The 13,700-nt window shown below is 43.0% G+C and overlaps 1 protein-coding gene across 2 annotated transcripts in view; it reads right to left on the reverse strand.

The window, feature by feature from the left end:
• Positions 1–7,358: 7,358 nt before the first annotated feature.
• The window catches only part of cadm4 (cell adhesion molecule 4), a 40,948-nt gene continuing 34,606 nt past the window's right edge, over positions 7,359–13,700 (reverse strand). Inside the window, exons 7-9 of one of the 2 annotated variants that reach the window (XM_010797872.1) lie at positions 10,625–10,753; positions 9,397–9,475; positions 9,164–9,256 (exon numbers count right to left, since the gene is read on the reverse strand). In XM_010797872.1, the coding sequence (XP_010796174.1) occupies positions 9,435–9,475; positions 10,625–10,753 (170 nt within the window). In that variant the 3' untranslated portion in view covers positions 9,164–9,256; positions 9,397–9,434. Of the gene's footprint in view, positions 9,257–9,396; positions 9,476–10,624; positions 10,754–13,700 lie in introns of both variants that reach the window. The other variant, XM_010797871.1, reaches the window with a different exon arrangement.

Genomic DNA, 13,700 nt, shown 5'->3' on the forward strand with positions numbered 1-13,700 from the left:
GGGGTTTCCAACCGATGTTAAAACGGGCAAATCTCGTTTCATTACGCGAGAACTGAGAGTTGTTTTTCTCATCGATGCCTCTCATCACATCCACCGACCACAACGACTGCTAGAGAACAAATTCGAGATAACGTACCGTACCAACTATGCTGATGTCCCGTATTTACTCAAATACAATTTTTATTGTATTATTAAGTTGAACCAACCGTTGGTAAAAAAAAATTAAAAAAAATTATGTTATAGGGCTATTCTGGTTCCTTAACTATTATTCTAAACTTACATTTGACTACCCAGAAAGCATACACTTATTGTATGCGTAATGCTAACTTATTAGTATACGTGTTTTTTCTGTATTAGCCTACACCTGCCATCAGGGTCAATTTTCAACAACCAACCAATTTTTTGGAACAAGGTTAAACAGGAACCAATTTCAAGGCGGCAGACGTCACAACTTTGCCCCAAAGTTTACAAATGTCTCTGTGGTTGGTTTGATCCCATCAGAAGACGAAGTTTGCTGTGTATGATTTGTATTGTGGGTATGTTTTGGGGAAATGATGCTCAATTGTACTCAGTGTGTCCCTGCTTCCATCATGGCCTTATGATGGCCTTATTGGTATACGATGATTTGATATACTTGGGTGGTTTCTTTTGGAAATATGGGCACATTTTCTGGCTATAACTGTCAGCCCTGCAGCTCAATGAGGCTTATTTGCATTTGAAAACTAAAGTAAATATTTTGAGCACACAAAACTCAGTTTTCAACCAATTTTCAAACGAGTGGCTCCAGACTTTGTCTCTTTCTCGTCAGTAGAGCTTTTAACATGACTTACTACAATATCCGTCTTTGATAACAGGAATAACATGGATAACGTTAAGTTATCCTTATTGGGGAAATGCATTTTGTATGTGTAGGAATTTTAGCTAATTATGTTACATAGTGATGTGGACCGCTCATTTTGTCTCATGGAACAATGCCTTCAGACAACACCGGTAAATATCTCTGTTTATCATATCACCTCTAGCCTATGGACACACACATCGCCTTTTTTTCTTTGTCTCTCTTTACAGTTATGATAACACTGGAATAAAAGCAAATCTGAGTTTGTGTGTTCAAACCATAGACTGTATATAGGTTCAAACCATGCTAATAATTGCATGTATGTATGTGTCTGTGTGTGTGTGTGTCCTCATTTACATACTTCCCTCGCTGGAAGTGGTGATGTTTCCCTTTGCACACCTCAGATGTAAAGGTCATGCATGCTCCAACATTGACACAATTGATATGTTTGCAGAGACCGGAGAGATATAAAAAGGCAGTGGATAAGCAGAGGTTTATGAATCAGGTGTATACTCTGTCAGCAGAGGGAGAGAGTGAGAGTGAGAGATAGAGATCCTAGAGGGAAATAAAAAGGCAGCCAAGTCATACAGAGGACAGATTATAGAGCTTTGTACAAACTGTTTGCATCATCGCAGTGCTGCACAACAGGTAACTGTACCTTTTTCTCCTAATTTTCTTTTGTGACCACTGCATTTTTTGCTCTCTGAAAAGCTCTTAACAACCTGAATGGTTGGATGTTTTTTTGAAGAGATTATTTGATTAATTAAGGCAATTAATTACACTGGGAGTGACCATCAACTTGAAATGAAAACACGAGGTGGATTAAACTCCATTACTTACTTCAGTAAATCAATTGTGGCCCTTTAAGGCGGGAGACAGGAGACAACTGTGTAAAGTGATTATGAAGCAGTGTAAAGAGGTTATTTGAGCAAGTCACGTTTATTATGGAAAAATGAGGACTAACACAGAATTTCAGAAAAGTTCAAACTAATTACGATGAAAGGACAGGTGTCATGTTGCTCTAACAAATCTGCTATTTCAATATTCATCCACACCGCCTTATGGGAGTCTTTTGTTTGCAATTGCTCTAAACATTAGCTGCCACTCATTTCTGAATAAATGTGCTGGAAATTACTCATACGTGAGAGTGTGTGATTGAGTGTAAGTGTTGATGTATGCATAAATGTCTAGGCGTATTAGTGTGTCAGAGAGTGTAGGAATGATGCATGGTGGTGCAAAAACAGAAGAAAAGGCTAAACAAAGACTAGAACAAGAGGAGAGAAAAGCTAATGTTAACAGTATGTTGCCAGCTTGGTACTTTTTGCCATGTTTTTGCATGTTGCTCACATCCTCAGTGGAGAAGTTCTGTCAAGTCTGGTCTGGCTGACCTTTTCACTCTCCAGGCACGTTTACAGCTCTCCAATACCTATCAAAAATATCTACTCCCACCCTGCGCATCTCTCTTCCCGCATAAACCTCTATCATGCTGACTGTTTTTATTATTCTGACCTACGCCCCTATGCTTAACCTCAACATTTCCACCACCACTTGTCACCCTTTTCTCATTTGTATTCCCTCTTCTCTTTGTCTATCTCTAAGTTAGACCATTCCTTTCACAATTCAAGTTAACGCTGCATGAGCACGAGCAATGTGAGGGCAGGACTGGCAACTAGAGTGGGTGGAATGAAGCACAAGCATCCATTAGATTTGTCTTAATTTTTGCCCTTTGACATCATTATAAATAAGGACTTTTTAAGCTGTACCCTTTGGCTTTATCATCTCTGTTTGTATCTCCTGCAGACATGGACCTCATGTGGCTGTACTCCTTGTGTCACTGCATCCTGTCTGTATCCCTGATAGTGGTGAGTGTGAGGTTGTGCATGACGGTCAGTGGAGGGGGAACAGTGGCTGACGTCCAGGAGGGAACCCAGGGAAACAGGCCCAAACCTGGGAGCGTCTCATGCTGTCTTTGTCTCTGCCTGGGCTGGGTAGGGGCTCTTGGTGGTGCAGTGGGGGTCCCTGTGAGTGTGTTGCTCAACCTGAGAACGCCACAGTGTCTGTACACATGCATAACCCTGGTGTGCTGCCCCCTGCTGGTGAGGCAGTTCACCATGTTCCTGTTGGTGATGCTCACACTGGACGCACACCTGCAGCATCACTTTGCAGAAAGGTGAGACTAGAAGAGGATTACATTAATGGTAAAGGAATCAAAGTACAAAAATCAGTGTGATGTAAAGAGTAGTATTCAAATGCTAACAATGTACAAATAAATTCCAATAAGACACCTATTCTTTCTCGGAAATATAAACATCACATTCTGTAAATCACAATAATGCCTGTAATAGTTCATTGCATATGTGTGGGTGAGAGTGTATACGTGGGAGGCAAGGGTCAACACTTCTCAAGCCTGCTTTCAGCTGTCAATGAGGGAAATCACTATGGCCGTTGCAAATAAGGAGTAGCAAACATTGCAATATGTGCTATTGTATTGAATTCAAGTATTCTGTTTGTTCAGTGCTCATAAGGCTGCTTTTTTTATTATCATGCACTGCTTTTACTGCCATCTGGGAGTCACAGGGGCGAGTAAATATCAAAAGGCTCAGAGGCTCTTAGATTCTTGATTGGCAGTGACCTGCAACTCCAGCCTTTCAGTGGAAAAGAGCCAGTTTTTTTTCTTCTTTCATGGTCTTGGACTGTTTTGAACCATCCACTCACCCAGTTGGTATGAATAAGATTAGATTTTGTACACCTCATTCCGGTGGCTTTTTGTATTTTTGGTGTCATTGAGCGATTAATATGAAGGCAGCGCGGTACTGTAAAAACTACTCCTGTTCATATTTAGTCTTTTCTGTTCAGATTAGGACAGAGATTTTCAAAGTGTAAGGCATGCCTGCCCAGGGGGGCTGCATACAGATTCAGGGCAGGCTCAGTAAATGGTAGTTAAAAAAAAACATTACATTAGTTATCAAAAGAAGATCACAGAGAATAGCATCAATGTCTGCGATTTGGTTAAAAGGAGATTTGGGATAGAGCAGTTTTGTAGCATTTACCGTTCAACTCACTTATCTAGAGAAAGAATATTAAATGCCTTAAGAAATACCTTTTTTCATGTAGGTATAGTCTGAAGCCATCAATACCAGACATTCTTGGCACAGCTGGACTAAAAAACATTATCATGATCCCATTAGGATTCAGAAATTGAGCAAAACGAATCAGGTTGAATAACCATTCAGCATTCAAATATGTCCAAACCCACATGTTTATGATTTCCAGGTACTCTTCAGTGATGACCCGTCAGCGAGCTCTGTGTGTGGTCCTGCTGTGCTGGGTGGCCTCGGTTCTGTCCTCCTTCGCCCAGTTCATCGGCTCGGACATCATCGACAATTGGAGGCGTATCGGGAGGGGTCCGGGCACGGCTGGCCTCGGGCTGGATGGCAATTGGACGACCTCTTTACCCCATTTAACCCCTTCCCCGCCCCCTAAGTACCACCAAGATCGCAAGGTCATTGGAAAGTACCTTCCATACGGAGGCTTCCTGTCAAAGTTTTATGTGGAAGACATGCACAACTTCACCTACGCTGAGATCCACAGCAGCCACTGGGGGGTGTGTGCGCCTGACACCATTCTCAGTCCCCATTACCTGGTCTATGTCCATGGGATGACAGTGTTCATGCTCCCCTTGCTTTGCCTGCTGGTCATTTACCTTGACCTGTTATGCATTAAACCTAGAAAGACTCCTTTTAGTCATGCATATCCGCCTAAACATGACTCCGGCCGGGTCCGCTCCCTTGCTCTATCCCTCTCCCTTTTAGTTCTGCTGTGCCTGCCACTCCACATCATTCATGCCCTTCTGCTTTTCACCCCCAGTACCAATCTTCCTGTCTGGGTTCATGCAGTTGCCATGTTTCTCTTCCAGCTGTACAGCCTTGTGCCTCAGATCCTCTTCACTCCTCCAAAGAAACAGAGAGAACGGGCATCCTTCCCTCTTTCTGTTGCCCACCTTCCACCTCCAGTAACCCTGTCCAGAGGAAAATCTGTCCGCATGGCCCTGTGTGAGGCAGTGCAGGCAGCTCCATGGTCTTCAGCCAAACACTCCATTAAAGCAAAAGTGTGCCCAGAGGTCTGAATTATTGAGGAAATGTAAGACTTGTGCTGTTTTTTATGTAAACATTTGTCGTTTCTTTAAGCAGTTCATTAAAACACTGTTTCTTCCATGTTCTGTTTGCTTGAGACAAAGCTTGTTTGGCAACAAGCAGCTTGGGGGTTTAAAGAGAATAAATATAGCATGATCCTGTTTGTTGTTGTCCTGTTGTGTTAACTAATCAGCAACCTTATGCACAGACGCTGTGAATAACTCGCAAATGAAAAGACCAGTTAATTATCAGGTCCCGCACCAAATGTCAGTGAGAAAATTAAGTCTCCAGATGATGACTCCTGATCACAGATGTCTGTTTTCTTCTACTGCGCCTCCTATGGGTCTTATTCTAAGCTCGTTCTAAGTCTCTGATAAGCCCACCACCAGTAATGTAGATATATGAGTGACAGCGTTTAATTAAACATCCCTAATAACAAGAGGTCCAGAGAGGACGCAGCCTATAGGGAAAACATCATTAACCTGGTTATGACACAATCTCCATGCCTGTTCTGATTAAACTTGTAAATACAATGCGATGCACTCATGTAATAAAAAGGTCCTTGCTCAATCTAATTGAATTGTTCATCTTGAACCGCGTCGCTGTTAAAAAAAAGGGAGTAATATATATCTTTCGGCAATGAACCAAGACATTACATTCACCACGTTCTCTCTTTTCTTTTTCCTCTCAGGGTTAGGTTGTTTTGCCATTTTCACCATTATTTTCCTGCTCTTTCCACATTTCTTGTATCTTTTTGTCCATTTATGTCTAACTCATTATGTCTTTCTCTGCTTTCCTACTCCTCCTCATGTACTCTGTGTACTAGAACACATTATTGATGAAGAAATCTGGCAAAAGGGTGCGGAGGTTCAGATGTGGGGGGGGGGGGATTTTACTTAGCTTCTCTGGCAGCCCATTGAATTGTTCTGTCTGCCTGAAAGCTCTCTGCTTCCTGATTATGCTCAGCCTCGGCACACTCAGGCACCTCAATCAATGCCTCATGCTATGCTGCCGCTCTGTACACAACTCCTTGCCTCGCTCGGGTCACAATGACAAGACCAGTGAACATAAGCTGCATTCACCATCCTACAGTCACCCATATTGGTTTTTACAGATGGATAAAAGTGTGTCTAATCCACCATAGCCAACAGAAATATGAAGAGTTTTTGTTTGGATGGACTGTGACATCTTGAAGGGAAATATGTCTGCAAAAAATGTGTCATAAACAGCAAATGATCCGACATGAACCCGCTTCAGGGCGCTAATCGGTTAAACTATAGCATCAGGCAGCGGTCGCATGAGTTATTCATATCGCTGTTATTACCGGCCAAATGATGCTACGTTCACAGCATATTGTAAACTGGGGGAGTAAAACAACCATCTGTTATCCAGCTTATCCTGATCAATGTTTTTCTTATGCCTATTGATTAGATGATAACACCTTCATGATCACAGTGGTGGGCTGATTACCATTAGGTCTAGTGCCTGATTTACGTCATGGTCGGATAATGGCCCTACTCCCAGGATAACCCAGAGTAAATATTACCAGCATTAGCCCCCACCACCCAACGATAATACAGTGAAACTAAAAGTGACTGAAAATCTAAAAGCACAAAATACCAAAGCTTGATTGATTTTCTTGTGAGGAAAAAGTAGAAATAACAGTATCAAACATGAGTGTTCTTGAATCCCACAATAAAAATAAGAGATGAAACCTTGAAGGACACTTATACCGAGGACAATGTTCTCAGTTTTATTACTCATCGACCATGTTTGGTGTGATAGCACCTTTGCTACGCCTGCGTCATCATAAATTGAAGATATGTTTGGTGTCGACTTGTGTGTGAATTGTTTGTTGGCCGGAGTGTCAACTCATGCTTGTAGCGCCTGGCAAGTCCATTACTTTGATTGCCGTTTGACAATCTGTCTTTATGACAGGCACCCGTGCAGCCTTGCCATCGATGGAAGAGAAACACATCGATCTATCACCCTGCGACCTCCGGCAGCTTTCAAATCTAGCCCCGCGCACACATGGACATGTTGAGTGCTTCTCGACAGAATCGGGTATTGATTGTGTGGAAGATAATGGCAGAGTCATATTTTTTGGTATGTATCTGACTCAAACCCCCTGTCACCCTTTATTCCCCGCTATCTGTTCTTATGATTCATTAGCGGCGCCACAGAATCCCCTATTTTGTTTATTCCGAATGAGCTGCCAGTTATAGCCGGCTCCATCGCCTTCATCTTCATCTTCCCACCTATAACTCCACTATTCCCCATTGATCTCATCATATGCTCAATCTCCTGTTCTCCCTTCTTAGGATTTCAAAAACAGCACCTGCTAATTACACAGTAAGCACACACAAAAAACAGTCTAATCCCAAAGGTTATTTTTGAATTCTTTTTTATTTTATCGTGCTTTGTATCTTTCCCCTATAAAGAAATAGTTAGCTATATATCAACAATGACACATGGACTCTAAAGTAAACAGTAGTGAAAGACAGGAGAAGAGACGACTAGGCACAGGAGACGAAGAGAGAGAAAGGGAAAGAGAGGAAAGGTAAGAGTGAAAAAAGACAGCAATTTCTCTACAGTAGAACCAAAAACAAACCATGGGAAGTGTACATTTCTTTAACATTTACAATTATAATAATAACAACGGCAATAATAACATTAACAACAATCATAATTGTTCAAATAATAATAATAATTAAAAAATCGATAAGACCTCTGGTTTCTCATAAAGACAATGATATTTTTTTTTATTCTTTTCTTTATTTTCTTTAAAGATCACTGGACAGTGGTTTGTTCGGCTTTGCACCTCTATAGGCTAATATTCTGTGTTAGTATAGATGCTTCATAATGTGTTTCAATAGTAAACAGATTTTTTTTTCTTAAAAGTTTCATTTAATTTATGTAGATGTTCTATTTTTTATACAAATACGTACTTCAGAGATATGTATACTGGTTCTGTCAACATGTGTACTGTACGTATGAATGAGTGCATGTATCTGCATATGTGTGGTAGCATTCAGAAAAAATATCCATCCGTTTTTTATTTCTCATTCCTTCACTCCCCCTTGCCCTTCTTATCAAGACTTTTAAACCTTTCTATCCTCTTAATGACATTCTAAAATAATTAAGCCTTTCTTTAATGCCTTAGCAAGTCATATTCCTTTCGTCTTTGTTGGGAACGAAGCCCAACACTAATCCTTACATTATTAGGAGCCAACAAAGGAGGAGCGATTGGGGGGGGCAGACGGAGAAAAAAGCGAGATATAATGGAGCGGGGGAGATGACTGTAACAGGTGAATGTAGAGGAAGGAAGAGAATTAATTCAATTAAAAAAGAGAACCTCCTTTAAAATAGGATTCCTTTTTTTTTTTTTTTTACCAATTATTGGGTAGGGAGTACGTTTCGTCAAAACTTTGAATACTTCCTGGGACTCTGGGTTTAAACACTCCAGTGTTGGTAGGGAATTATATACGAGTTGCACTCTGTAGGAAAGATGTTCTGACAATTTAAAAAAATTCAATTTTCTACCGTGTATCACTCGATAGCTTCTGGTCAACCCCTCCTCATTTCCCCCTCCCCTCCCCGTGTCTCCATCAGTTAAAGATTGAGCTTTGTGAAATAAATGGTTTTCTTCAGGCATGGAATTATAGCACTCATCTGCCTCTAATTCCCCTTCCACTTTTGGCGGCTGAACGGGCAGAGTGCCTGTTTTCTTTGTGCTCCCCACTTCCACCTTGATCAAAAATAATAACGGCATCATTTCGTTATTGTCTACATTCACCCCGGCCCCGCTCTCTCCATTCTCCCTAGTATCTCCGACTTACAGTATATGGCACAGTCGTTACTGGCTGCTGGGTGTATAGGCTCTCTTTTTCTCAGTCTGCCTCTGGGTGTGTGTGCATGGAGGCTGTGGAGTAGAATGAAGCGGGATGGATTGGCTGTGTGCAGTATCTGTATACAGTCGTTTTCAAAAGGCTGCCTGTAATGGCGCTTGTATTGTATAGTGTGTGTGTGTGTGTGTGTGTGTGTGTGTGTGTGTGTGTGTGTGTGTGTGTGTGTGTGTGTGTGTGTGTGTGTGTGTGTGTATACTGTATATAAGATGGGACACAGGGTAGGGAAGGGATAAGGGGGATTGAGGTCAGAAGAGAAGGGGATAGGGGCTACAGTAGGTACTCCTTCTTGCCCTGGCTGGCGTCGTTCCCATTGAGGAAAGCTTCCTGCACCTCACCATGTTCATCCAACCCACTGGCCTCATGGGTAAGATAGGAACCTGGATGAAGAGAGACAGAGAGAGAGAGACCAAGAGGGAGATTTTAGGGGGGAGGTTAGGCGGCAAAGCGTCATGATCACTGCAGCGCCATGCAGCATTATTATCAAACCAACTAGCGCATATATTATTGAGTACCATACCTGTGACTGATTAATTCGTTAGTTAACTGATTGTTAGGTCAATACCAAGCAAGAATAGGCTCTCGTGTACGGTACGAGCCTACGCGGAAATGAGAGGTAGGGGATGGGATGTGTGAAGAGAATAGGTGGAAGAGGAGGAGAAGATGGTAGAGAATAGAAGACAGGGAGGAAGAAGAGATTGTCAGAAAAGGGGTGGAGGGAAGGTTAGGTGCAAGAGAACAATGGCACATTTGAGTCACTCACGAAAGCCATCAAACACATTTTAACTTCCCTCAGGTCCGTATGATTAATGAATCAGAGCAGTACAGGTTACACAGAGAGCAAAGCTGCTTGAGTCATCTTCCTGCTTCAGTGTCACCTCACTGCAGGGGTGAGTGACACTCTAATTCTCTCTCTGCAGAGGGTGACTGGATGCTGACAGTCACAACGGGCTGTAGACAAAGCCCTAATGGCTCTGCCTCAACACGGTTTGGTTGTAATGGTCCTGTCTGTGTGCTGATTGGCGGTCAAGCCATACTGAATGTTGACTGGCAGCCTGTCTAGCCACAGGGTAAGTAATAGCCAGTGGCTGCCTGCTACGCTGTTCTCGGATCATTTCTTGGCAGCCGGGGTGTACGAAGGCTGCCAACAAGAGGGCACTTAAAAAGATACGGAACTCAGGAAGGCTGCTTTTAATAGATGAGCCTTGATACACTAACATATAGTCATAAAACATGGGGACCACACCTACATTTCCCACCCCACCCATTTTATCTACAATCCTGGCCAAGGCCGTCCATCATGGACAGTGCCCGCCTGGAGAGGAGCATCCCATCCTGTCTGCCTTGCACCGACTATTTTACACCTCAGTTTAAAAGATTGTTCTCAAGGAATCTGGTGGTACAAGGTCTGTAAAGAGTTTTTCACAGCTTGTTTCGGTAATGTGTCAGTGAAAAGGTCCAAAAAGGTTTGTTGTTCTGTTTATGTTTTTATGTTTGACGTGGAACCTACTTGAGCAGGTCTCCCTTGAAAAAGAGATCAATGATCTCAATGGGATACACCTGGAGAAATAAAGGTTTGAAAGGAAATGAAAAACGCTTTAAGCTGCAAAAACGTGTGCCCTGTTTTTGAAAGAAACTCTTCTGTTACTTGGTTTGTGTGTGTGTGTGTGTGTGTGTGTGTGTGTGTGTGTGTGTGTGTGTGTGTGTGTGTGTGTGTGTGTGTGTGTGTGTGTGTGTGAGCGTGTTACCTTTCTGTCGAACGGAGCACCAGATGGTGACGATGAGGACACAGATGACGGTGAAAACCAGCAGTGCCAGAACGCCCCCTATCACTGCATATGGTACTGCACTGTGAGTCTCTACCACTGCACCGGGTTCTGAGGAAGAACAAAAAGGACAAATAGTGAGCGTGGGTGGAGTGTAAGGGAATATAAAAAGGGAATATGGAGACAAAAGGGAAGAGAAGTGCAGTCAAGGGAACGGAGATAAAGGGAGAGATAGATGAAAAATGAAAGCAGGAGTTGTAGGTGGAAAAAAAATATTTAAAAGTGAGAGAAAGAAAGCACTTTAAAACGGCAGCGTGGGAGAAGGTACAGGGAGCGAGACAGGAGAAAACTGAAGTCAATATCCTCCATCCAGCTCGGTTGATCACCTTTCATCACCCCCCACTGCACAGATCACCGACCGGTCAGAATGGGTGAGAAAAAGGTGGAGAAATGAGGAGGGTGAATCAAAAAGTATTTCAGCCTCTAAAAACCCACTCCAGCCAAGCGCCTGTCAAGATCACAATGCATTTTGAACGAGGGAGACTTTGAGTGTTTTTATACTTTTTAATCAAAACACCCCAGGATGAGAAAAGAGATTAAAATATTTGAAAAACAAAAAGGCAAGCTAAATTCACAGTATAAAATGACGGCAGTGGTAAGGAATATTAAGGGCAACACCACCAACTATAAATGAAGGGGACGACAAGAAAAGCAGGAATAACATAAAAGAGGTGTAGGTGAGTGTTGAAACAAATAAGCAATTAAGCAATTAGTCAGCTGACAGAAAAATCTAATTGGCAATTTTTCTCACTGATGAATTATTCATCTAGCAGTAATGCTGAATATGTTCAGGTTCCAGCATTTTAAATTATTTCAGTTTGTTTTTCCTATTCTTTTTAAATTGTGGTCATAACTTTTTCAGTATTTAATAAAATGTGTGGATAAAAAAAAAATATATGAACTGTTAGTCACACTCGCAGCCTTCATATACATCTTAACTCAAAGTGAAGCACTAAGCATGTGTCTGTGCACCGTGGCACCAGTGAGTACTTTCTGACAAGGACAAAAGCAGGTGATTGATGGAGTGCCTGGGTGCAGACACACAGAAAGAAAATAAATGTTTGGTCCAGGTAATCTTTGTCTGTTCTTGCTCACAATTCAAAAAATATGTTTTGAGTGTAAGAGCTGGTGGGGGCAAAAGTAGGCACATCGTTATTTATGCAGCTGTTGGACCTTCACAGAGCAGAATTAAAACATGAATCAGTAATACTGTGATAACACATACATATCAAAAAGGACAGAGAGGGTTAGTGAAAGGAAAGGGAGGTATTGGAGCTGACAGCTGAAGGAAAGATGGTGTGATCTTGCACATGCATTCATCGGACACGTGTCTCAAGGAGCGTCACATTCCTGCTCATGTGTAAAATCAAGTATTTGTGAGTGTGTGTTTGATCACATCGGTGGCCCAGAACAAGTGTGATTCCACCGCTTGTTAGGATCACAGCAGTCAATTATTTTCAACAGCGAGAGGGAAACAGCAAGAAATCAAGCGTTATACGCTTCACTCACGCACGCCCCTGTTTTTAAAATCCGGGCACCGCCCAGGCCCAACGCCTCCACAGGAAATGAATGTCAAGTATTCAAAAGTGCTGCTTGTTTCTCCGAGGGAGCCCCCAGAGATGATACGCCAGCATCGACTAAACGCTCTGAAAACGGGTTCAAAACTGCTTGTTCTTCCTACAAGGTCTGTTTATGACATCTCCACACGTATTTGCCCAGCAGGCTGACAACCTCAACCTGACCCAGACGGCGGGTAGGCGGGCCAACGAAGAAGAACAAGGATGGATGCTGCCACGGCCTCCACTCATCTCTGCTTTCAGGCATCAGCAGCAGCAAGACAGAGAGCAGGATTGAGTAGAGGAAGGAGAAGAACGAGATGGCACGTGCAGCGTTTTGTTAGTGTTTTGGCAGACTGAATAGGTACTGGGTTATGAAAAGCGAGGGGACACACACACACACACACCACACACACACACACACACCACACCACACACACACACACACACACACACACACACACACACACACACACACACACACACACACACACACACACACACACACACACACACACACACACACATCACAACACACACACACACCACACACACACACATACACTTCACACACACACTAGCAGAGTGTCGAGCCAGGGGCCTCCTCCCTCCTTGCTGCTCAAAACATGGATCATTTAGGAAAAGCGCACGATAAGAGACAACCTTGATCCCCTGATCTTTCTTTCTCTCATATTCTCTTCTTTCTGTATATGTGTGTTTGCGAATTATGTGTGCATGTGTTGTGTGTGTGTGTGTGTTGTGTGTGTGTGTGTATATGCAGTTTGTGTAACATCTCCCTGACCCTCCAGCGAGGCCAGTGTCGGACGCTTTCAGCTCCTTAAACTCTTAATGCAGATTCATTACAGTACCTCCAAGCACCACGAGACGCACCACACACAAGACCACCCACCACACAAGACCAACACACACACAAGACCACACACACAACACACACACCCACACACACACACACCACCCACACACACACACACACAACACACACACACACACACACACACACACACACACAACACACCACACACACCACACACACACAACACACACACACACACACACACACACCACACACCACACACACACACACACCACTACGGCTGACTAGGGCAATGTGTGTGAGGGTGCATCAAAGAGTCAGTGATAAGGAGAGAGAGAGAGTGCGTGATTCACACCCAAGCGTCTGCGGCATGTGTGCTCATGTAATGGATGCAGGGCAAGGAAGGTTGCAGGAGAAAAAGTGTGTTGTGTGTGTGTGGTGTGTGTGTGTGTAGGCCACCTGAGAGTTCATCAAATAGGTTGAGTATTATGGGAGTGAAAGAAACCAAAGGGAAACAGGGAAGGCTCGAGGAGAGAGATGGAGGGTAGAAAGAGGGAAGAATTAAAAAAGGTGTGTGTGTGTTACTTTAGGGTCCGAACGAAGACGC

Source organism: Notothenia coriiceps, unplaced genomic scaffold, assembly GCF_000735185.1.
Source record: "Notothenia coriiceps isolate Sejong01 unplaced genomic scaffold, NC01 NC01_scaffold00038536, whole genome shotgun sequence".
NCBI classification, from domain to species: Eukaryota; Metazoa; Chordata; class Actinopteri; order Perciformes; family Nototheniidae; genus Notothenia; species Notothenia coriiceps.